At 39.1% G+C, this 24,757-nt stretch overlaps 4 protein-coding genes across 5 annotated transcripts; 2 read left to right on the top strand and 2 right to left on the bottom strand.

Moving 5' to 3' along the window:
- The first annotated feature begins 397 nt into the window (after window positions 1-397).
- Window positions 398-3,365, top strand: LOC134225942 (transmembrane protein 104 homolog). The gene is made up of 4 exons (XM_062706395.1): window positions 398-624; window positions 764-1,269; window positions 1,416-2,380; window positions 2,775-3,365. The coding sequence occupies exons 1-3, from the start codon at window positions 586-588 to the stop codon at window positions 2,371-2,373; spliced, it is 1,503 nt and encodes a 500-aa protein (XP_062562379.1). The 5' UTR covers window positions 398-585; the 3' UTR covers window positions 2,374-2,380; window positions 2,775-3,365.
- Window positions 3,335-6,701, bottom strand: LOC134225941 (general transcription and DNA repair factor IIH helicase subunit XPD-like). Of its 2 annotated transcripts, XM_062706393.1 has the most exons (9): window positions 6,610-6,651; window positions 6,166-6,272; window positions 5,497-6,085; window positions 5,312-5,435; window positions 5,154-5,250; window positions 4,424-5,087; window positions 3,842-4,368; window positions 3,577-3,715; window positions 3,335-3,512 (listed from the first exon to the last, which is right to left on the bottom strand). In XM_062706393.1, the coding sequence occupies exons 2-9, from the start codon at window positions 6,168-6,170 to the stop codon at window positions 3,375-3,377; spliced, it is 2,283 nt and encodes a 760-aa protein (XP_062562377.1). In that variant the 5' UTR covers window positions 6,171-6,272; window positions 6,610-6,651; the 3' UTR covers window positions 3,335-3,374. The 2 variants fall into 2 exon arrangements, with proteins under 2 accessions (XP_062562377.1, XP_062562378.1); XM_062706394.1 differs by lacking the exon at window positions 6,166-6,272 and having other exon boundaries at window positions 6,610-6,701.
- A 7,962-nt stretch (window positions 6,702-14,663) lies between these two features.
- LOC134219275 (beta-1,3-galactosyltransferase brn-like) lies at window positions 14,664-17,339 on the top strand. The gene is made up of 2 exons (XM_062697994.1): window positions 14,664-15,951; window positions 16,845-17,339. The coding sequence occupies exons 1-2, from the start codon at window positions 14,951-14,953 to the stop codon at window positions 17,038-17,040; spliced, it is 1,197 nt and encodes a 398-aa protein (XP_062553978.1). The 5' UTR covers window positions 14,664-14,950; the 3' UTR covers window positions 17,041-17,339.
- Window positions 17,340-18,396: 1,057 nt separating this feature from the next.
- Window positions 18,397-19,099, bottom strand: LOC134219276 (uncharacterized). The gene has a single exon (XM_062697995.1). The coding sequence runs from the start codon at window positions 18,925-18,927 to the stop codon at window positions 18,577-18,579; it is 351 nt and encodes a 116-aa protein (XP_062553979.1). The 5' UTR covers window positions 18,928-19,099; the 3' UTR covers window positions 18,397-18,576.
- Window positions 19,100-24,757: the final 5,658 nt, after the last annotated feature.

Below are 24,757 nucleotides of genomic sequence, written 5' to 3'. Positions count from 1 at the left end.
GTCCGACAAATCTGACAGTAACTGTTACCCAAATGTGGGAGCTCCTACACGCACAGCTGAAAGTATGCTCTTTTGGGCAGAAATACACTCTTTTCCGGGAGAATGGGACTACCCACAAAAGGAGTAAAATTTGACGCATAAAAAGAATAAGTTTTACACACTTTCCTGTTTTTATGCATAAATGTTATTCATTTGTGAATATAAGATAGTCATAATTATGCATAATATTTATTCCTTTTTGTGTGTAGTCCCATTCTCCCACGAAAGAGCGTACTTTGAAGTCATAATTAAATACTTTATAGTCAAAAGAGCATACTTCAAAGTCTTTTGTGTGTAAACTTTTTTAGCAGTGTAGGCCTAGGCCTAGGCCTTTGTTTTTCGATTCATATCAATCCATTAATCATCATCATCAGCATTCAGTGATGATCGCTTTCGTTTTTATTTGTAAGAAGCACTTGGAAAAAGAATAACAAATAATTTAGCTTTTAATTACTTTTTTATCGAACAAATAACAGCACAAAATTTTTACTAGTTGATTCATCAGAAGCACACTGTTTCCGGTGAGTGAAGCCATTATTCAATGATATGCCTATTCGCTTTGCACAAGAAGAATATCCGACTTGGGTAAGTGGACCATCATTATACAAGTCTTTCTGCTGTCGTTGCGCATAAACAAGGCACAATCAGCAAATGAAGCATCTTGTGGTGTGATTCATCGTTATGCTTTGAGCGAGAATATAATAAAATTTATGTATGCCCGCAGATCGGTTTCATATTCATCTTCAACTTAATCGTTGGAACGGGAGCGCTGACCCTTCCGTCCGCCTTCGGACACGCAGGATGGCTGCTCGGATCGATCCTGATCGTTGTGTTGGCCTTCGCCAGCTACATGACGGTGACCTTCGTTATCGAAACGATGGCCTGCGCCAATGCCATCCAAAACTGGAGACATCTGCAGTTCATCAAGCGGGATCGCGTGGAGGAGCACAGGGGGGAGGACGTTAATGAAGTTGAACCGCTGGTGGCGGCATCCGGAGGAGATGATGGCGATATAACTGACGCCAGTATCGAGCAGACCCCGTTGAATATAATGTATTGCCGGAATCAGTACTATAGTCTGTCGAAAAAGATTGAGTTGGGCGAGATGGCCAACTTGTTTTTCGGGCGGGTAGGGCGGTTCTTGTTCTACTTTTGCTTGGCAGTTTACTTATACGGGGACTTAAGCATTTATTCTGCTGCGGTGGCAAAAAGCTTGAGAGATGTTTTGTGGTAAGTACCTACATAACAAGTTCGCGATATTTTAATGTAAGTAGCGATTTGCATCAGCAATGCTTCTCTGGTGTTCATGTTGATTACCAAACAAAAATTTCTTGTTACAAAACCCTAATATCTTTTTCTTAAAATTTGAATTCTAGTGCCTACAATCATTCATCCAATGCGACGGACAGCGACGACTTTAATCTACCCTGCTGGGAAGACAGCCTCTTTTCCCGCTTTGATATCTACAGATTGTGCCTGATGGTGTTCATTGGCATCCTCGGGCCGTTTGTCTTCTTCAATGTACAGAAAACCAAGTACTTGCAGCTAGTGACAGTCATGTTTCGTTGGTTGGCGTTCTCAGTTATGATCAGCATTGCCATCCATCGAATATTCGCACAACAAACCGATGAACCGATTGTACCGAAACGAGTTGACGTAAACGGCATACCGTATCTCATTGGAACCTGTATTTATTCGTTTATGTGCCACCATTCACTGCCCAGTCTGCTGACTCCGATCTCGAACAAGCGTCGCATCAAGTCGCTCATATCAATGGATTACGTACTGATCTGTACATTCTATCTGTCGTTGGCACTGACGGGAATTTTCGCATTCAGCGACATCAAGGACCTGTACACGCTAAACTTTGTGCCCAACTCCGATCAGGATAGCATCTTCCTGAAGGGCATCGAGTACTTCCTGGCACTGTTCCCGGTGTTCACCCTGTCTACCAGCTTTCCCATCATTGCCATCACGCTACGGAGCAACCTGCAGACGCTCTTCCTCGATACGACCCAAGTCGAGTCGTATAACTTTTTCCTGCGGCAGGTGTTCTTCCCACTGTTGGCCATCGTGCCGCCGATCGTGGTGTGCTTCTTCACCGAGAGTGTTATCTCGTTGGTGGGCTTCACCGGGTGCTACGCCGGAACCGGCATACAGTATTTGATTCCGGTTTTCCTGGTGTTCTCGGCGCGACGTGCTTGCGAGAACATAATCGGGCGCGGAATTGCCAACGATTTTCGCAGTCCCTTCAAGGGCAACTTTTGGCTGTTGCTGATCCTCAGTTGGACGCTGGGCTGTCTGGTGCTGGTGACGATCGATCTCATGAAGTAGGACAAAGGTGGGTAATGCAATTTTCATATACGTTTATGAATTCCGCTTTCGCATCAGGCTTTAAAGTTTCGACAAATTGATGATGGGAAGATTACTCGGATAAGGTGTTCTCATTCGAATGACATGCTCAACTCGCAAGAGGGAAGAGGATAATCAAAATTGACTCATCTCACGTCCCTCTACTCAAATAATTGTAAAGCAATCCACGCAACTTGAACCAACAACCTCTCATTTTAAAGCGCTCTACGGTAAATTGTATAATTGTATAATTGTATAATGTAAAACTGAGAAATCCTTTGACCATCTGGAAAAACAATTATGAAGATAATTGAAAGATAACTAATGTCAAACGTGGAAAACAGATTGGAACGACTTTTTACCTCTTCTTTAATTTTTTATAGGAACAAGAAGATACGTCTTCCCGAATGGAGAAAACCAAACGGATGCTACAATTCTTAAACAAGTACGAGACTGAAAAACGCAAATGTTGGGCAAATATGGTGCCACTTATGTTTGTTAGGTTCGCCCTTACATGTGAATTTTTTTACATATATTAAATACTTAGCAAAACCTGAAATTTCTGTGTAGTAGCTTCATCTATAGATCACCATCACTCAGTTCAGTTTACAGTTATTAATCAGTTTTCCTTTTTATTGTATCAAAATCAATAGTATTACACATTTCTACCGTTCCGAATTGGCTTCGAGTGATGTGTGAATTAAATCCAATGTAGAAGCAGATACAGATTTGAACCCAGGCTTAAAGAAAGAATTTATTTTACTTGTATTCACCTAAGGAGTAAGGAAATCGATAGCCGAGACATCGAGCAAATGTAGCAACAAAACCATTTACAAATAATAGGCTGAACTAAAATTTATTTTGAAAGGAAACTTCAATCTCGGTGTTTAACTATCTGAGGCGAAAAAGATAATCAAAGATATCGATGAAAAAAAATAAAAGATAGAAGAACAAAAGTACGATTTTTTATTCAACAGAGATGTTTATTTTTTGCCTTGGGCTTGCTTCTCCAACTTTTCCTTCTCTATACTTTGCAGCTGTTCGAGCGTTAGCAGCGAAACACCCAGTTGGTCCTCGCGAGTAAACGGCTGTGCCATCTGACGGAGCCATCGTTTGGCGAGCTGTGTGCGAGAAAATGTCAGAATTGTGAACAATGAAGAGTCTGTGACTCGAGTTTGGTAGTACCTGCATCGCCTCTTCTGTGCTAAGATTGGTCAGATTATCGGTTAGGTGTTCCTGAATCCATTTGGGCAGTTTGCCTCGCTTATCCTGTCGACCGAAGCGCTTATCGGCAAAGATCATTATGCCGTAATCAGTTTTACCTCTGCAAGATAGAAATATAAATTATTCTTGTAGATTACTGATTTAAACATTCAAGATCACTGATAAGAGACGCAAAATATTTGTTTTTTTAAAGGCGTGTCAACATTAACCATGAATCTCCAATTACCGAATTGCACGACCCACGCACTGCGCGGCATGTCGCAAAGCATCAAACGTGAGGAAGTCGTTCTCCCGGATCTGGAACTGATCCCGTAGGTAGTCCAAGCGTGCCTTCAGGATTCTGGATTGCGTGTACACATAGGGAATGCCGAACATCAGCACCGCCCGTCCCAGGTGGTGATCGAAATCGACACCCTCCGAAACGCGCCCTCGGGCGACGGCCAGCAACACTGCACCCCGTCCGCACTCGCACGCCTTGACGTAGTTCATCAATGCATACGAAGTTTCGGCATTGTCCTGAGTCTCAATAAACAGCAGCTTGTATCGGAGAAGCGTATCGATGATGCCCTGATCGTACCAGGAGGCCACCACCGATTCCAGATACAAGTAGGACGTGAAGAAGCACACGATTCCATCGGGGACAGTTTTAGCCGTTTCCACCAGCAACTGACCGTAATTCCGCGTTACGGCAGTATCTTCACGGGTCTCAAACTTGGAAGAGATGGCCACTTGATCGTTTCCTCTTGAGACAATCTGCAACATGAATACAAATAAAACAAAACTATTTTCCTCCTTCAATAAACCTCACCATTGGTAGCAGACAAGGTCTGGCCAGGGTCATCGTAAAGGAACTCATCACCACTGGTTCGAAATCTAAAATTTTCGGATACATGTCCATTGGCGACAATGTTCCCGACGTAATCACCACACTTTGGAAGCGCTGGAAAATCGGCTTCATCGCTATCGAGGAATCCATACAGCTCAGGTGCATAATCGGATTGGAAACCGTTGGGGTTTTATCATCGAACGGTTCAATGATGATCGTGAAACCTTTCGTATAGGTTGAAACTAGCGTCGCAAACGAAGTGATCACCGTCAAGGGACCAAATTCGGTAAGATCTGTAATTTCCAGCGTCCGAAGCAGTGAGGATAGCCGTTCAGCACAGAAACGCAGTGGTTTGCGTTCGATACAGACTTTCTGCTGTACGTCTTTAAGAAATCCTGCCGGACTTTCCTGTACCACATGCTGCACTCGCAGCCGAGATTTAATATATTCGATGAAACGCTTCAGAAAACTTAAAAAGTGATCCGCGTTACGTATATTACCGGGAACAACTTCCTTGAGGATCTCGGATGGGAGCACCGGATTAGCAAGAACCATATCCGTTTCCCGTGCAAATGATGCATCTTTCAATCCTTGTACCAGACGAAGGTACTCATCGTTCAATCGTCTACGATCATCTTCTTTCATTCTAAAATTATAAGCAAAAGTTCAAATAAAGATTAATAATCTAAATATTAAAGTAGATAAATCTTACTCTGATACGTATTTCTCCAGCGTATGCACTCCGGTTGTGCTCTTTTCAATTAACCGACGATTTATTTTAACACTCATTGAATCTACACATACGTTGTCTAGAAAATAAAATTACAAAAGTTTTAAGATGATCCATTTAGGTTTTCTATCTAACGCTACCAATATTGTGAGCCTCGTCACAAACAACGACAGATTCCTTGGCCAGCTCCTTCGACACAACTTCGGCAATTTTTGGATCCAACAAATAATGATAACTGTATACGACCACGTGTGCTTGATTGATCTGAAACGGAGCACTTCCTCCCATCAAAACCTTCCTTTTTTCCCAACATTTCGTCACTCACCGCAAATCTGGACAAAAAGTACGGACACCAATTGCGCTCGCGACCGAAATCCTTCAGATCATCAATCGAATAAACCCCCGGCGGCAGTGCGCTCTCTTTGCCCTCCGCCTGGAATCCCTCGTAGTACTGGCAAACCGCAACCGATTCATCAGCGGCCGCCCGCTCCCGCACGTAGCTTGCCGTCATTCCGTAGCACTTGGCATCAACAATTTTCCCGTCCCGTTCCTTGCTGACCTCCCCGTGGATGCACATATTCTTCCGCGAGCTCAACACCAGCCCGGTGATGTTCGGCATCACGCCGGTCTGCTTCTCGTAATAGTTCATCAGATGTTTCAACTCGGCAATGACCTTCTCGATCTCCGGCACCGTACGGGAACAGTAAATCAGCTTCCGGACGATATGTGGATTTTCCATGATGTACGCCACGATCAGGGATAGTAATGTGGTGGTTTTGCCCGTTCCCGAGGGCATCTCCAGCAGGCAGTGACCCTTCGCGTCGAAGGTTCGTTTTAGTTCCAACATGTAGGCGTACTGTTCCGGATAGATGTACTCGTACGGGAAGTACACTAGCAAACCGTCAACGCTTATCCTAAAAATGCGAGCAATATTAACGAAACGTATTTCAATTTAATAAAGTGATTCAGTAGTGCTTGTGCATGCGGCATGTACCTCATTTTGATTAATTCAAATCAATTCATAGGAAGAGAAAGTAGATATTTTGTTTTCGAACCAATAACTCGTCCAGGCGGCGTATGAAACCTGATGGAACCGTCAGGCTATCGTAGAATATGATTAAATAGCAAATAAATTTATTTTTTTAATAGTGCTGTCCAATGAGCAGCTCGAAGTAGCTCGAAGTTGTTCCCGTCCTGCTCGTTCTTTTTTGTCAACAAACGGGCATGAGCGTGACAGGAACAACTTCGAGCTACTTCGAGCTGCTCATTGGACAGCATTAATAGAGATGAGTGACGTTTAGCGCTCGCACACTAATGTGCAATCCGTCATGTGTAAAAACATGTTTGTTTTCCTTTTGCTCATAACCTCAAAAATGATCGGGTCATCACAATGATTTCAAAAGAGTCAAAAAATATATGGAAATATACTCATTTTTACCCAATCTTTGCTGAGTTGCACCCTCTAGGAGTGTTTGTTTTCCTTTTATCGCCACTCACACATTCGGACGTGAGAATCTCAATATAAAACGCGATTACTAGGGATCCTATAATGAGAGATATGCGAAAGCGGCCATTGTAAGCCAATCGAGCATTGAGAACTGTCAAAACGTGAGCCAAATGAACGTTGTTATTGTTGCAGATTGGGACGAGGTTGAGAGGTATTGAGATAGATTTTAAGAAAAGTTTCATCGAATAAACAATTTGTTTCACTTTCGCGAGTAGAAGTAATCTAGTTTATGTATCGTGTTTGGCCTATTTATATTGCACTTTTATTTTAGTGATAAAGCTTGTTTAAACACTGTTAGTGGATAGACAAACATATTCCAAATTGTTATCAAATGCGAAGTCATATACAAGCTTCAACGTTTTGCGCTGCGGCAAGTGCTGGAAGCGTTTGCACACAAAAGTAACAGCGTTGCTAAATCGTCTGGAAAAGTATTTGCATATCTCTCATTATAGGATCCCTAGCGATTACTACCGGTGGAAAAATGTTTACAATCTTTTGACATTTGACATTTTGACCCTTTTGCATACACGGTAAAAAATCAACACGCTCAATTTAACTGTTCCATGCATCTATTGAATGATCAACTCAAGACAAAATTTTCAAAACGACTTATCTGCTTTTGTAAACAAAGATTCAAACGACGATTTGACGAATCTGATAGCTCTCCCACGCAAACCAACACCACCAAAAGGTAGGTGCATTTTCCCGCTACCTGTTGATGGTGTTGGTTTGCGTGGGAGAGCTATCAGATTCGTCAAATCGTCGTTTGAATCTTTGTTTACAAAAGCAGATAAGTCGTTTTGAAAATTTTGTCTTGAACTTTAAAATCACTATTATTGAAAATGATATTGTCAGATTTTCTGGATATCTCGCGTAACATTTGAAAAGGGCCTACAGCCAAAACGTAAACATTGAGAAAATGCTGTTCGAAAAAATGCATCACAATTTCTATTCCTATTTCCCAGGTTTATGTTGTTTTAAGCAGCAAAAACTCCCAAAAGCACATAATAAACACTATCTATCCATCCATAACCTTAATTGCATCGAAAACATGCAAAAATGTGTCGAAATCGTTAAAATAAAATTTTAAGTCTATTCTCATATTTTTCTCCGGAATAGGCCCTCTTGATAAGTCATTCTGCATTTGCTTGTCATTCATAGACCCTTTGTTTATGGCATTTTTCGAAAGTAAACACGGGATAAGGCTTTTCGGGAGGGGAAATTTTCTCTCTCCGAGGTCGGGCCGATGACGGTTCGGAAAAAAATCCCGCTATCGGCCCGAAATTGGAGGAGGCTTATCCCAGACAGATAAAAACGAGTGGCTTGGCCGTTTTTTAGGGTGGACCTACACATATTTTGAAAATAACACGTTGTAGGCCCAATCAAAAATTAGTTTTTTCTAAGTTATTTAATTGAAGATGCGGAATATTTTTATACTATTAGTAGCTATTATACTAATGACACACTGGTGGTATTCGTACCATGGTACAAGTTGTACCACTAGTGTGTCACCTTGTACCATGCTGGTACAACGTGGAAAACCATGGTACAATATGTACTAGGGTATATAACCGTGGTACTTGTACCATCAGTGTGTCTTTAGTATTAGAGGATACTATCGAAGGGTGTTAAAATTGAATTTGTTTACTTTTCATTGTAGGCCCTAATCAATTGTTAAGCGAGATATGATACACTGCGCGGCGTTTGTTGGGTTCCCAAATGGGTACTTGCACAAAACTTCATGCGGCGAATGACTGTCGAAAGGTACGGCCGCGACAAACGATACACCGCAATGCTCTTCACCCATAAGAATCAAGTAAACGGGGTGCAGAAAGCGCGGCGGTACCTTTCATGAAGGGTTCGCCGCGTGCAATTTTGAGAAAATCAGGCAATATTCCCTTGATTTTGGAGTGGTGTCACACCTTTCCCAAGTGTGTTGAATGCAGACAATTCCATAACATCAACACTGTTGATCAAAGTGCTACTCACTGGATGTAGAAATGATTAGCACTTCGATCAGCACCAATAATGTCTCCACTAGAATTGAAAGTGCTATGCTATTGAATTCACAGGTTCAAGGCTATTGATTTAAGAGTGGAGCAATATTGGTGTTGTTCTAAAAATAGATGACAGTTCTTTCATCTGTTCTGCTTAATTCAAGAGGTATTTCGAAGTGTGAGATGGAGTCATGATAAGACGAAGGACTTTCAAGCAAAGCTGAAGGTAATTCTTTTATTTTTTTATTTTGATGTTTTATATTCAAAACATTGTGCACGTCAAATGGAAGTGGTGGTCTTTGAATGCGACGAGCTCAGCTATTGATATTGATTTGATTCCAAAGTAGTGCAAATTCAAGTGCAGAACAGTTCGCATGGACGTGTATATTTTTTACCGTGTATTGACCATTGCACGAGTCAAAATCTCCATATAAAAAAAATTGTAAACATTGCCCTCATGAGAAGTCACTCCCATTTATACACGGGTAAAAAAAATGTAAACATTGCCCTCATATGGTGTCCGATGACGTCATGGTGCAATAGTTAATAGAGATGAGTGACGTTTAGCGCTCGCACACTAATACTAATGACACACTGATGGTATTCGTACCATGGTACAAGTTGTACCACGCAGGTGTGTTCAGGGGGAGAAGGTGGAGCACTGAATCCCTACCCCAACATGTGCGACATCTGGATTTGGTTCTAAACTGTAAACAACAGTGTTAATTCTCTACCACCTTTCTGTTATGGCGAGGCAATTTTTATGCACACTTTTGTTTTCGATATTTTATCAAAATTAAACACTCAATCATGCAGCAATATAACGATGTGGTATGCTTGAGATACCCGATTGATTATAGGGACTCGAAAAAGAATTTATTTGCAGTAACTAACCGAATATAAAAATGTTCACATTAACGATTGCGCCCTAACACCGGTTCTAAGCTTCGATGCAGAGTACACGAGCTTTGTTCGCCAGTGACAGGCGTATGAGGCCCTTGGGTGTGTTACCTTGTACCATGCTGGTACAACGTGGAAAACCATGGTACAATATTGTCGGCGTAGCACCAAGTTAGAATTCGGAAGTCGGGACTTCCGAACCGAACTTTCTTCCGAAGTTTTATTTGTCAAACTAATTGATGCGTTGTTTAGCGCATCTTTAGGCGAATCCAGCGCACTACTTCCGAAGTTGGGAAAGTTGCCTGTTTCTGGAGAAAAATCCAACTTCGGTATAAAAAGCGGTATAAATTTTTTCCGGATAGACAATATGTACTAGGGTACATAACCGTGGTATACTACGGTCCTTGTACCACCAGTGTGTCTTTAGTAATGTGCAATTCGTCATGTGTAAAAACATGTCTAGACTGCTTTTTAAATAGGTCCTATGTGTCATTCACATGAATCAGAGTAATCGATGGTCAAAGTTTTCTAAAACATAATCAATTGCTATTTAACACAAAAGCATCAAAAGCTTTCAAATATCACGCCATAAAATTGATAAAAATTATAGTTTTAAAGTGTAGTTCAAAATCGTCACTTATTACTGCTAAATACTTAGTTTTTGATTAAATAGGGTAAAATGCCCAATAGTGGACCCCCTAGTAGCGAAATTTTACTCTTCCTGGCATAAGGAGTGTAAATTTTGAAAATAATAATTTGGCTTGATATCTAATATCAAGCTCTGCATCTCCTCGTTACGATACATAAATAAAACACTCAAATACTCGACGTTATTCGTTGAAATTAACATTTTGAAGTCTGACTGAATTCGTCCTAGTAGACCCCCTGATAGATAAAGATTGTCGCTGTCGTCGCTGTCCGGAACATCTTTTGCTGGCTTGATTAAAATTTCATTTATTAGTAATAAATAATTTAATCTGTTAATTCGAACCGTACATATTCGTATTCATACCGTGTACTGTTTTCGTATTCGTACCGTGGATTTCCTAACCTCGGTTGTACCTATAAGGCTGCCTTACACCTCGGGAATTTGATCCGCGGATTTTTTCCCCATGCATTTTTGCATATGCGATGTTTTCGGGATTTGGACACGGAAAATCAAAATCCCGGCCCCTTTAAAATACACGGGGACCAAATTATGGCGGAAAATTTTCCCGAGGTGTAAGGTATACTATATATAGCTATAGCCTATACTGTGTAAAATACCTGTTAAATTTAATTTCATCGGATAATACACCTTTAAGGTATGTATCAGGATTTTAGTAACGCTAATATTGCTTGCTATGTTTTATTCAAAGGGCATTATTTCACCCATAATTTCTGTTTGCAGCTTGGTTTGCAGTAATATCTAAATCAAGCGCAGTTTGCCGTTTTCAATCGGAGCGGAATGTATTTGCGTTTAAACAGCTATGGAACGGACATCACTTTCCAGACTCTACGCCTGCCGAAGAATAAAATTTGATCAAAGGTGTTCCAAAGTGCATGCTCAAGATACTACTCACATGGAAACCCAGGCGGATAGCTTAAGAAAATATATGGAACATGTTGGAAAATGTCTTCCTGCAAGACTTCTGCATTACATTCCTCAATGGACAATTTTGATTTTCGATTATTTGGCAAAAGAAAAACAAGTTAGTTATAGAGGTAGATTAAAATAAAATTCTAACGGGAAACTGCAGCTGTTTGGTTGTAGTAATTATTGTTATACTAAGTCTATTTTCGATTATAAGAGTGATACACAGTTTGGTTCTCATGAAGTTTTAGTTGGCCACCCTTGACGAAAATGTTCGCAATAAACCTATCAGCATAGATAACATACTGAAACTGAATCACGTTAAAACATGGATTATTATTTATTCAGACTAAAGGCTGGAGTGGCCTTTGCAGTATATAAAAGTCCTCTCTATATAGCTTGATCCATGGCTGCTCGTCGCCAATTCAATCACGCAGTTTACAGCTTAGCAAATCGTCTCTCTCTTGTTCGATCCAAACATGTGTAAACAACTAGATATGTGAACTATAACATCAAGTTACTCTGCATGTATCATACAATATTGCTCGGAGTCTGAATAGCTTATTATTGGATTATAAACCTCGCGGTCAGATTACGAGTTTCATCACTCGATTGAGTTTATTGATGTCAATGTTCACCCAGCTTATTTTAATTTAATATGCTATCACGTAATAAATATTGTAATCTGAACAGACTAAAGGTGGGAGTGCATAATTAATACCAAACAGAAACAGCAATGTGCCAGTATTAGAAAGTGTTCCCCAGCAAAGAGAAACAAGATACATATTCAACCATATTCTTGTTTACGTACGAACGCGCTTTCGAACGAAAGTTGAAGTGCATTCTCGTTTACGCCAGCAAAATCAAATGGAGGAACGGTTCGAACGAATCGCATTCGTTCGAAAGTATCGTTCGTCCGTAAACAAGAATAAGGGTGATTACCGCCTACCTCTATGACTTAATTTTAGTAGTAAATATTATAGCGGTGTACCCTGGCCATTCGTACAGTAGTAATTACTTAGCAGCGCCATTAAAAATGTTTCTTTGGGAGCTCTATTTGGTTCAACAACTATAATTTTATTTAACAACAGCAAACACCTTTTATTTATTTAATATTTTTGGCCCATGACCCACTTCATCGCCGCTTTTTTTCAGTAAACAACAGATCTATTTTTTTCTTTGCACATATTTCTCTATTTTTAAACGTTATTTTGCCATCGTTTGATCCTTGGTTTGATCATACCCGAACATAAACATTTCCTCTCCCACAACATTTACTCAGCAAACGCCTCCTATATTATTAATACGTAGAACTCGTTGCAGAACCGTTTGGGCAGCAATTGGGTCTACCAGGAATTTGTCTCAATTGTTATACATGCACCCATCCAGCAGTTTAAGAGCAATTATCTCGTTACAGTGGTCGTTTGTCTTGCGTTCGTCCACGACAAAGAGTTGATAAACTTCGCAATACATTTCCATTACGGTCCATTTCCCAGAGGCATGAAAAGAAGATCTGCATGTAGGCTTGGGACAAGATTTGCGATGACGGTGAAGGTTGGCATCTGGCGTTTCTAACCCTTCGAAACGTAGTTTTCTCCAACTGATATATTGCATTCCAAGTGATGGTGTAACATCTTAAGAAATAGGGAGCTATAGCCTGGATCTTCTTAGGAGTTGATTCGTGATGCTGGTGGAGCTTTCTAATCGAGATAGTTTTTTATTTCTATCGCTGCCTTCGGCGTTTTTGATTTCTTTAAAAATATGATTATCATCTTCGATTGGTATGTTGAAATATGCTGCATTCGGAGTGATGAACAATCCAACCTTAAATTGAACCAAACATACGGTAATAAATGTAGGATTAAATCATTTTCATTCTCATATTTTCCATACATACTTCAATAAACACTGCTGGATTTATAACTAAATTCAGGTTCCTACGCGTTAACAAAGGTGTTATCAGTAAACGAATCAAACTAATAATTATTAGAGTAAAATCAGCAGTGATTCAAATCGTTCGGGGCTGTCAGTTTGAATATGAATCTGAAACATTGAGTTTCCCAGCAGCTGTTCTAGATTCAGTTTTTATACCAGTCAACTGTCAAAAAAATAAAACTGGTATAACGCTCCGTTCTATTTTCTGCAGATTTGAACCACGATTGAATCACGAGATTCAAATATTTTTCAATTGTTTTGGTGTATGGATGCGTCATTTTATCTACGGATCAATCCACTTTGCAATTCCGGCGCCTTTCTTGGCAATAACATAATGATTTCAATTAATTGAAAATTTGAAAAACATGAATAGAACACTGCTGGGGAAACCAGCGAGTTTGTTCTATTTTGCTCCAGATGCAAACTAGAATAGTGGTCGAAAATTTAGAATCAAACTGAATCACTCCTGATTTCACCCTTAAATTTAAAATTTGAAACTGCTGTCAAACTGGTCGTATGTCCACTTTTTCACAGTTTGACAGATTCCGCACTTCGGACCTTTAGTTGACAAAAGGACGTATACACGGAATATTAAAATAATCATTTTTTGCTATAAAAGACCTTTTATGACATTAGGTCAAATGATCGATTTTCGATCTTTGGAAGGAATTGTCACTTAGGTCGATTTTTATAAAGTTAATAGAATAATAAAAAAATCAGATATCGAAATAATTTTTTTCTACATATAGAACCAAACATATTCTTTTCAGTGATGTGATTAACATGATTTCTCAATTTTTGTTACATACGACCTATTCAAAAAGCAGTCTAGTATTATGTACTATGAAGGAAGTTAAGTAAAGAGCTGAGCAGAATGGATACGTTTGCGCACGTTTTGACAGTTTTCCCATGGTAAAACTGTCAAAACGCACGCAAACGTATCCATTCTGCTCAGCTCTTAAGAGTTCACTAAAAATACCAATTTATCATTTTTGTGAAATTTTAATAAGACGTTATGCGTCACAGGTGGGGGTGGGTGGGTACACTGCCAAAAATATCTATATAAGATATATGTGTCGCCGATATAGATTTTTGCAATAGCTCCACCCTAATATAATCGATATAGAACCACACATAAATTAAATAATTGCTAATTAGAGACCACACATAAAGTTTATTTGGATATATATTATATAAGTAGTTCACGTGGAGAATGGTTATGTGTGCGCTGATATACATCATAAGTTAAATCTATGGATTTTTGCCAATAAATATGTGTGGATTTTTAGTAGTGTATGACGTGGTATGACGGAAATGTTACAAACAAGTCACGGAGGGGTGGGTGGGGGTTCAAATCTGTGTTTTTTTTGCGTTATGTAATTTGTGAATGAGCCCTATAACACTGTTTTTTGTTATGCGGGTGGGAAGTAATCGATTCAAAATTAATCGATTAATTACTCCGATTAATTCGATTAATTTGCGACATCTCTATAGAGATACGTGAAATTTCGGAGCCGTCAAATTTTTTAGCATCACCGGCGTATCCCTCGTTTTGACACCCGTCAAGAAGACGACGAAATGTAAATAAACAAAAACTGCCAAAGTGAGCTTGCGGAATTTGTCCAACCCGCGGATCCGGGATTCAAAATATGAAAATCTTCATTAATTTTTCAACTAAGAATTGAAAATAAATCGGATAAAGTGCGGAGAATATTGATTAGACATGAAATTGTCATTTATCGTCTGATGTGTTAAATTTTTCGGTGACAAGATATCCGGTGGGGTACAAAAACAGTGTTTAATTAAATTATCTAATTATGTAAGTTACGAACATTTTGATTGAGCGGAGAATAAAACATTGGGCAGAATGCTTCCCCGTATTTGCATAAAATTTAGAATCAAATATGTGATCTCGTTAATGCTGACGCTTCTGGTGTTGGAGTATTTCGGCGCGTTTACGCACATGTTCGAGGCGGACTTCGAGCGTACATTTAGCTACCCGATGGAAGGGGACATCCTCTCCAATGTATACCAGCTGCGGCACGGACAACGGCCAGCCGTGGAACCGATCAATGGGTACAACTATTCCTTCATTACGGACTGCCAGCACAAATGCAAGGAGGATGATCGAATGATTGCACCCCGGCTGGTGCTTGTGGTGAAATCCGCCATGGAGCATTTCGATCGTAGGGTTGCGATCCGAAAGTCGTGGGGCTGGGAGAAGCGATTTTCCGATGTGAAAATTCGCACGGTGTTTGTGTTGGGTCGGCCGGCGGCCGCTAATCGCCGGTTGCAGTCTTTGATTGATTTGGAGTACGCCAACTACAGGGACATTGTTCAGGGTGATTTTGTGGATGCTTATTTTAACAATACGATAAAGACCATGATGGGTTTTCGGTGGGCCGTTAGCCACTGTCCTCGGGCCAGGTTTTATATGTTCGCGGATGATGACTTCTACATTTCGTCGAAAAATTTGCTCAAGTACGTGCGAAACCCGGTAAACTATCCGGAATATCTGGAAGAGACGGACGAGGCTTTGAGGAAGTTGGCACGTAGACTCAGTCAAACAACCAGCAACAACAGCGCATCAGTTGGGGAGGAGGTGGACACTCAGAAAAATACCACCAATGTTCGAAACAAGCGGCAAATATTAAACATGGACATGGAGCTCCCGAGGGATGTAAAGCTCTTTTCTGGATTTGTGTTCCGATCAGCACCGCACCGGCATCGTAGCAGCAAGTGGTACGTTTCGCTGGAAGAATATCCGTGGGACATGTGGCCTACCTATGTGACCGCCGGAGCGTTCCTGCTGTCGCATGAAGCCCTATTCGAGATGTACTACGTGAGCATGTACACCAAACATTTTAGGTGAGTTTATTATCTTTCGTAGATAAAATATAAGACCTATATGAAATAAAATATTCCCAATATGAAATTGGTACATATTAGATGGGCTCGGAAACGGTCCGTAGGGCTACTGTTACTGCCTCACATATAGTGTAGGTGTCCTAATGAAGACAATGAGTTAGAAGCAGATCAGATGTTTAGCATTGTTCAGACATCTTTAGGCAGTGAGCAGTTAATAAAAACGGGATGGGATGAATAGAATCAATATGTTTGGGGTATGAAGTTTTGCAGTCAAGTTCTTCAAACTAATCGCAATACCAGGAGAAACATTTTCTTACATATTTAGGTATTTGTTTTTGATAACATGCTCCTACATCAATTATATTCACAAAAGGAACAATTTTGGCCTAATATGTCGTTTTTATTGCTATCATACGAAAGAAGATGGACTGAAAAATATCGCAAACGATTGTTCGGTACTTGATATTCGATAAGATAGAATGTAAATGTGAGAGTTCTTTTAGTACTCTTCCCAATACTATAGAGCAAGTTGGTAGAATAACGGCCCTTTTGGCAGGTATTTGTAAACCAAACTAATGCGGATGAATAGCCATTCCCAGTTAGCCTTGCGAGCAAAGACGTGGGATTGGTAATCCGGAGATGACGAGTTCGATTCTCGCTGCAGTTAAGGATGCTTTCGGATAGAAAACATTCTCGACTGCTTGGGCATAGTATATCCACTGTACTGCATTGCATTACTTTCAATTAAAAACAGTTGAAATGCTAAAAGAACACTTGAAAAGCAAGCGAAGTTCCAGTTGGAACGTATAGTCTAATAAGAAAAGTGTTTTGCAACCTGCAGTAGTTAGAACAGTCCTAATATAATAAATTGTTTCTATCCGTTCAATTTTCAGATTCGACGACATCTACTTGGGCATCGTTGCCCTCAAAGCCGGAATTGAACCGCTACACTCGGAGGAGTTCTACTTCCATAAAGCACCATTCCTAGGACCGCAGAGCTATAAATACGTGCTGGCCACTCACGGTTACGATGATCCGGAAGAACTAGTCAAAACCTGGAACGAAGTGCGAGCGGCAGGCTACGCCTAGAGAATGGCACGGACTTCAGATGCGCCACATACTGCGGTAGTTTCCCGAGGCCAAACGAGAATTGAAACCTTTTCTTCCTCAGAATAGGGCTGAAACCGTTACCCACTGATGATGGAACAGGTCCAATGAAGACAAACCCACAATTATTTATTGACGTAAAAGTAAGCATTTCATTAGCAGCCAACGAATGTAGTTGAAGATCAGTTGTATTAGACATAGGATACAACCGTCAAACTGAGTGACTCGCATCGTTTAAGCTAAGTCGTTCGAAAATTGTAGATAAATTATCGTTTTAGCCATTTTCGTTCAACATACATTTCACGGAAAGAGTATACTTTCACTCCAAGCGATGTTTTACCTTCTTCGTATTCATTATATTCGATTCACTGGGCACTTCATAACGACACATACCTAACTTAATCTAATTCGTTCGAAAGTTACATTTGTCGTTAATCATAATAGATGCGATAGAATATTCGGTATGTATATCGATTAGAATATTGCTTATAAGGGATCATCCATAAATTACGTAACGCTTAAGGGGGGGGGGGGTGGTTGCCTGAAGTGTGACAACCCATACACAATTTTTGAATGCTTCTACAAAAAGTGTGACATAGGGGGAGGGGTGTTGAAAATGGTAATTTTCGCGTTACGTAATTAATGGATCTTCCCTAGTAATGCGATTTATGTTATTTATGCGATTTTTTGTACCTTATTTAAGATGGTGAAATTTTCAATAAAGTACAAAAAGCCATTTATACACAAAGGTCGCTTTTTACGCGGTTTGGATTTTTTTAAACATGATGTTAATCCAATACAAAACCAAAGAAAAATCAGGTGGAATAAATAAAAAGGAATAAATAAAAGTTGTGAAAATTGAAGTGATCCGAGAATTGGAAAACAAAGTTTGGACTTAGTAAGCTTTTTTGAACAAATTGTTCAAGAAGTGCCAAGTGTCGTGGGTCACACCCAGTTTGACGGTGTCTTAAAATTTAGCGACATAGAAACAATTTTCGACAACGAGTCTTCTTTTTTGTCATGTTTATAGATAAGTCAGGTTGATCCATTCACTTGAACTAAATGGCCTTGGTCGAAAGTGGAATATCTTCAAAATGAAATTAGGATGTTCACGCAAGCGACCCGCATTCAAGTCAAGTGATTTGCTTTACCTGAACCCTAAATTAGTAGTATCTCAGTAGTGAATTACAGGGTAGAGTTTTGAAGTTTTCTATAGAAAAGCATTTCAACATAGTTCATACTTCGATCGAAAGTCAGTTCTCCGACTCTCCTTAGACTGATTGTGATAAAATAGGAGGATTGTATCTGGTAAAAAAGCATACATAATACAGACATCGATTTCGTAATTTCGTACCAAAAATATATGCTAGTTATATTTGAATCAAGATGATCGTCTTATTAGTTATTTGTGCCTATGTTTATTGTCTAGAGATTCTGATGCTAAGTTCATTCATCTGGGATTCTTGATAAATACTAATGGAATTACAAAATACAAATATTATACCTACTATTTAAAACCTAGCGGCTAGTTTCCTTTTTCTCCGTCCACCTGGGCATCCGGAATTCCTTTTCGTTCTTTTTGACCGACATCAGCAGGACATGCATCGTATCGACCAGTTTATTATAGCCGGCTTCCGATTCCGTTAGTTTTGTGTCCTGCTCTTCAAGCTTTCGGCGATTCTGTGCCAGAGATTCCTCCAGAGTGGCCAACTGCTGGCGGAGTTTACGGATTTCCTGCTCGACCACAGCTTTTTCATGCTCCTGGACAGCGACCTTCTCTGCCAGTTTCTGGCGCTGCGTCCGCAACTGGCTGATACACTTCACCATCTCCTGGTTGTGCGCCTGTAGCCGTGCTGCTGCCTCGAACATCGCAACGCAATATCAGAACTTATAACTTATATCAGAAGTTTTGAAACAAACGAAAAAATTTGTCTTCCGAAAATCAGTTGTTAAAAGCTCAAAGGAAAACAAAATAGAAGTGGCTGCAACGGAATAAAAAAACTTAAAAAGGATCATCGGGATCATCAAACAAAAAGTGACGTTTCGGATACTGACAGCACAAAGTTACTAAAATGTGTCGGATTTTATTTCTAGCTCCACACTTCAAATAATCTAAACGTTGTTTCCACCTGAATTTTCAGGTACATTTTACGTGCACACGTAGCTGCAAATGCTTCAGAAAATTCAGGTGAAACTTACGTGTCCGGTGAATTCTATCCAAAACTCAGGTAGAACTTACCTGATTTTCACGTAGAATAAAAATTCTATCGAAAAATCAGGTAAAAGTTACGTGAATTTCAGGTGGAAAAAATCTACGTACTTTTTCAGGTGGAAACAACGTGTAGATTTTTTTGGGTGCACACGCTTAAAAAATCCAAAACGTACGCATGCTTAGCCACGTTTATTTATAAATGTATACACAGAAAAAAAATCTGTGGTAAAAACTACTATTTTGTAGACTACGCTCTGTTTTTAAAACTACATACCATGAAATTTCAGTAAATTTTACCATGGTTTCAGAGAAATTCACCACTGTCTCATTTCATGTGACAACATTCCGCAGTTGATTTTTACTGCGCGCATGGTAAAATCAAACGGGTTTGTTATCTGCTGAAAATCGTCGGTGCATATTCTTAAAATAACCCTCGGAATGGTAGTTTCGACTGCAAAATTTGTTTGCGTGTAGGTTTATATTTACTAAATACAGCATATCCCCTCGCTTATCCGGACCTCGGTAATCTGACGACTCGTTAGTCCCGATCTCGTTAATTCTTTAATTTTCGGATTAAAAAGTATCAGCACCCATTTAAACACATTATGCTGTCAGTTTTAAAATTTATGGTGTGATTTAAACAAATTTGTTTTGGTTCATTTGCAATGAAAATACAGTATCTCCCCGCTTATCCGGACCTCACTAATCCGACGACTCGTTAGTCCGGATCTCGCTAATTCGGAAAATTCCAAGGGGCACGACACTTCCGCTTTTTTGAAAAAAATCACCAAAAAACCCTATCAAACTAAACATTTTTTTTTAAATTATCCTATCAAATTCGTCTAAGCGTGCACTTTCTTCGTCTATCCTTTGATATCTGTTTCTAACCCTTTATATTTTCAGATATTCCTTTCAAGCATATGTCAAAATTTGGCAAGTCAACTCAGATGTGACAAGGGAAAACGAAATGATGAAACGATATAAAAGGAATACACAAAAATAAACAAGATTTTTTTTATTTTGAGATATGGAAAATGGACAGCTGAGGATGTTCTCAGGTGGTGTGGGGATGGGAGTCATTGTGGTTCTCATCCAACCCACTAAAACCCGAGCTAAAACCAAACCCATTCACCAGTCCGTATCTCCCGTCCCACAATTGAGCAAAACGCTAACACAAAAGGCATTGTAAAACACACAACATCGACTTCCAGGTGGAAACCTCTCTACCCGTCGATCGCTAAGCCGTGGTGGTGACCAATTGGTCTCACGGTGGGGAAGAGCAGCCCCCTAAAAACCAACGCGGATGAACCGCAATGGCCTTTATATTTGCATATCCTCATCCCGACACATCCTATTAGAGAGGTTGCCCGGGGTCGTGTCCATGCCGCAGACAAGCAGTATGTCATTCCGCTCAAGTTATTGTATAGAAGAATATCAAAATAAAATCGAGGATTATTTCCTTTTTGTTTGTCAATCTGACAGCATCTTGACAGTGTGTCACTCGGAAATATCCTATAAAATATTCGTTTCTAATAAGCATTTCTAATCTCAGAAAAGATAGATCAATTTTGAAAAGTTTAAAAGTTGAAAAATGCTGAAAAGGACTAAATAAAGAGCTATCAGCTTTTTCATTTTTCTCCGTGTGGGTGCCTTGCGTGGACGCGGCGTGCACGCTGCTTAAGAAATCGCTACGTGGGCATCGGCCCGTATACTCTGCTATAGCAGTGCTAAATCAAGCATAATTTTTCATAACGACGTATGTAACAAAAGTAAACAAAACGAGGTTTTTAATACAACGTGACAATCACACGCGGCTTTATATATAATACGCATCGATTTTACTGATTTCAGATCTTAAAATTCTTTAATTCAATCTTTTGATAATGACGTTTTTATTGTTATTTCCGTTATAATTCTTATTTTAAAATGTCCAAAGTAGCCCCTGATTTGTCAAAAGAAGCCCCGCACGACGGTATGTAAAAATTTCTATTTTTGAAGTCTCACTGTTACATACGTCGCTTTAACATATGGGAACTAAGAGCGACCTATGTAACAAAAAAGCAAAACAAAACAAAACTGCAGTTGCGTCAATCGTGCACTATGGAAAACCGACCAATGTACACCGACGTACGTGCAGCATACCGGTGTATGTATAATTTTATCGTTTTTCACAGTGAATTTGAATGAACTGCGCTTTGATGTGAAGCACGCTTATTACGTGTCATGTAATGATTCATGCCAGCGGAAAAAAGTATCGAAAAAAGATTTAGTTTTAAAACAGTTTTAGAAAAAGTTTTGCCAACTTTCTGCAAAGGATTTCTCGAATCCTCATAATTGTTACATACGTCGTTATGAAAAATTATGCTTGAAATCCTTTTCTATAAAGTTCGTTCAATAGAGGTAATAAACTATAGAGGACGATTGTCGCTGCGGTTCCCTTTGTTATCGTCCCCAAACATGTTGGGTACCTATCTGTCAAAACGTACTGATTTTTCCTTCGTTGACATTCAGTGCCCTATCCTCGCCAGCAAAAGATGTTTCACCAGTGACGACAGTGACAATCTTCCTCTATAGTTTATTACCTCTATTGTTCGTTCGGATACACCAAAAGATATTTTAGTTACTATAGATAAAGATTGTTGCTGTCGTCGCTGTCCGGAACATCTTTTGCTGGCGAGGATAGGGGATCTGAATGTCAATGAAGGAAAAATACATACGATTTGACAGTTTGATACCACACATGTTTCGGACAGCAGAACAAGGGGAACCGAAGCGACAATCTTTATGTAGTATAACTAAATAAAATATCTTTTGATACACCACAGATAACAGACATCCAGGCTGTGGCAATACGTCGTTTGGTGGCGCTGACAAATCTAGACCAACATTTAAAAAGGGCGTAACAGCCAAAATTTATTCCCTCTGATTCTTTGTCTACATATGTAGCTATATATGTAGACAAAGAATCAGAAGGAATAAATTTTGGCTGTTACGCCCTTTTCAAATGTTGGTCTAGAAATAACAGTATGTTGAATGCAGGGATGTCAGAGGATATTTTCAAATGTCTTCACAGCCGAGTAAAAATGTCTTCAAATGTCTTCAGTATCAAAATTATGATTATCATAGTGAAAAAATTTCAAAATCCAATAGGCTTATAATTTCAATCATCTCCTTGTTTATCGTTTATTTTTTACACTCAAATTGTTAGAATTCAAAAGAATATTTTTTATTCTTCATGAGCAAGGGCAATCACTTTCCCTTGGATTTTTTTAATGAGTCTCTAAATATAATTCCAACGGAATTTATTTTTAAAGAATTGCCTATAGGGATTCGGAATATACCTGAATATATACCTGAAGAAGCTTCCACAAGATTTTCTGACGAAACTTCAGGATAAATTTCTAATGCATTTTTAGGAGGAATTGTTGTTGGAACATCCAACAGATTTTCTGAAGGAACTTTCAGATAAATTTCTGGAGGAACTTCCAGGTGAAATGCTTAAGAAACTTCCGGAGGAATTACAGGAGGAATTCCTGAGGGGTTTTCTGAAGGATTTTCCTGAAGAATTCCTGGAGGGTTTTCCTGAGCAATTTCTGAAAGAGTTTGCAATGAAGTTCCTGAAGAAACTTCCGAAGGAACTTCTGGATAACTTTTTGGAGGAACTTCCTGAGGTATTGCTGCAGGAATTTCCGAAAGAATTCCTGGAGGAAATATAAGAGCAATTCCAGAGCATAATTCCACAGGTATTATTGGAGAATCTTTCGGCAACATTCTTGGAGCGTCATCAAGAGGAATTCCTGGAGAAACTTCCGAAGGGATTCTTGGAGGAAATTCCGAACGAATGCCTGCAGGAGCTTCGAGAGGAATTCCTGGAAGAACTACTGGAGAAAGTCGTGAAAGAAACAAACTAAGGAATTTCTGGAGGACTTTCCGATGGAAATATTGAAGGATCCTACGGAGAAATTTCTGGACGAGCTTATGGAGGAGCTCCTAGAAGTACTTCCAAGGAAATTCTGGAGAAATTTTCTGAAAAATCTCTGTGGGAATTGCTGGACGAATTCCTGGAGGAACTTCAAGAGGAATTTCAAAAAGAATTCCAGAATGGATTTACTGGAGAAATTCATGGAGGAATTTCCAGTTAAAATGCTGGAAGAATGCCCAAAGATATTTCTTGAAAAAATACCAAAGGAATTCAAGGAAGAATTCATAAGAAAGTGTAACGAGTTTCTTCTGAGTCTTTAATAAAATCTCTGGCGGATTTGTTTATGAGATTCTTCTATTTTTTTAAATGATTTTTTTAAAACAATTTCAATTTGTTGTCGACATTCGTAAGAATTTTCTATGGAAACTTAACGAAAATTTTCTGAGAAAATTGAAAATAATTTCCTTTGGAAATTTAGAACTTTCCGTAAAAATGTGGTACATGGAAATTCCGAAGAGACATCCCTAAAATTTCAAATACAAATCCGGAGTACATCGCACGAAAATTCAAGACAAATTTCTTGTGAAAAGGAAAATGAATAGTTTGTGGGAGTTCAGATGATTTTCCCACAAGAACTTAGAAATTTGTTTGTGGAAATAAAGATGAATTTCCCGTTTCAATTTTGGGGGAACCCCTTTATTTGCCCATACTGAAATTGTTATAAATTTCCAAGATAATTTTAGAAGAATTTTCAATTTCAATTCTCTTGATTTTTCATGAAAAATTTCTCAGAATTTTTATGGATAATTCTCCCTTTTTCACACGAATTAATTTTTTAAAACGAATTTTCACTGAAAATAATTTCTAAAATCCACGGAAAATTTATCGAGTTCTTCAGAATTTATTCTCATTCTCGACGGGTATTCTGGAAATACCGAAAAGATCAGATGAATTATAAAGAAATTTTAAAAAAAATTGGTTCTAGCCAAAATACTCATAATAGAATTCTGTTTTTCTTGCCGTTTGAAATAAATTAGATCGGTTATTGCGTTCTGATACAATGATCGATATACCTTTTAACCAGACACTTCGAAAACGCCATGCTCCCAAAGAAAATTTAAACGAATGCTGCCATCGGGAATTTTTTAACCAGCACATAACTAAAAAATGTACGTTTGACGTCTAAAATGTATTGCAATTAACAACCTTATCAACCGCCTAGTGTAAATGTGTTTTACGTTAGAAATTTAAAGCCCGAAACATTAATCTATTATGTATAACTTTTGTAATATTAATATTGTCTTCAAGTATCTTTAAATAAGAAGGTAAGTCTTCAAATATTTTGAAAAGTCTTCAAAATGTCTTCATGAAATAAATGTCTTCACAGAGATTCAAGTGTCTTCAAATTGAAGACATGTCTTCAAATCTGGCATCCCTGGTTGAATGGGTTGTTAAGTTATGTCACCATAAAAAATCGGCCGTTTTCGCGTGCAAAATTTTCGCTCGACAGTATGATAAAATGTTGACATGTTATGCAGGAAATATAAAACTTTTTAGGAACAGCA

This window comes from Armigeres subalbatus, chromosome 3 (assembly GCF_024139115.2).
Source record: "Armigeres subalbatus isolate Guangzhou_Male chromosome 3, GZ_Asu_2, whole genome shotgun sequence".
Lineage (NCBI taxonomy): Eukaryota > Metazoa > Arthropoda > Insecta > Diptera > Culicidae > Armigeres > Armigeres subalbatus.
Note: the sequence above shows the minus strand (reverse complement) of the source record. Positions and strands in the feature narration are given on the sequence as shown.

What these genes read in the sequence shown, in the direction of transcription:
- LOC134225942 (XM_062706395.1), top strand. Translation starts at nt 586, where the DNA reads ATGCCTATTCGCTTTGCACAAGAAGAATATCCGACTTGG. An exon ending in AAGAAGAATATCCGACTTGG is followed by an intron (nt 625 to 763) that starts GTAAGTGGACCA and finishes GTATGCCCGCAG; the next exon opens with ATCGGTTTCATATTCATCTT. An exon ending in AGCTTGAGAGATGTTTTGTG is followed by an intron (nt 1,270 to 1,415) that starts GTAAGTACCTAC and finishes TTTGAATTCTAG; the next exon opens with TGCCTACAATCATTCATCCA.
- LOC134225941 (XM_062706393.1), bottom strand. An exon ending in TGACGAGGCTCACAATATTG is followed by an intron (nt 5,251 to 5,311) that starts GTAGCGTTAGAT and finishes TTTATTTTCTAG; the next exon opens with ACAACGTATGTGTAGATTCA. An exon ending in GCACAGAAGAGGCGATGCAG is followed by an intron (nt 3,513 to 3,576) that starts GTACTACCAAAC and finishes TCTCGCACACAG; the next exon opens with CTCGCCAAACGATGGCTCCG.
- LOC134219275 (XM_062697994.1), top strand. Translation starts at nt 14,951, where the DNA reads ATGCTTCCCCGTATTTGCATAAAATTTAGAATCAAATATGTGATCTCG. An exon ending in ATGTACACCAAACATTTTAG is followed by an intron (nt 15,952 to 16,844) that starts GTGAGTTTATTA and finishes TTCAATTTTCAG; the next exon opens with ATTCGACGACATCTACTTGG.
- LOC134219276 (XM_062697995.1), bottom strand. Translation starts at nt 18,927, where the DNA reads ATGTTCGAGGCAGCAGCACGGCTACAGGCGCACAACCAGGAGATGGTG.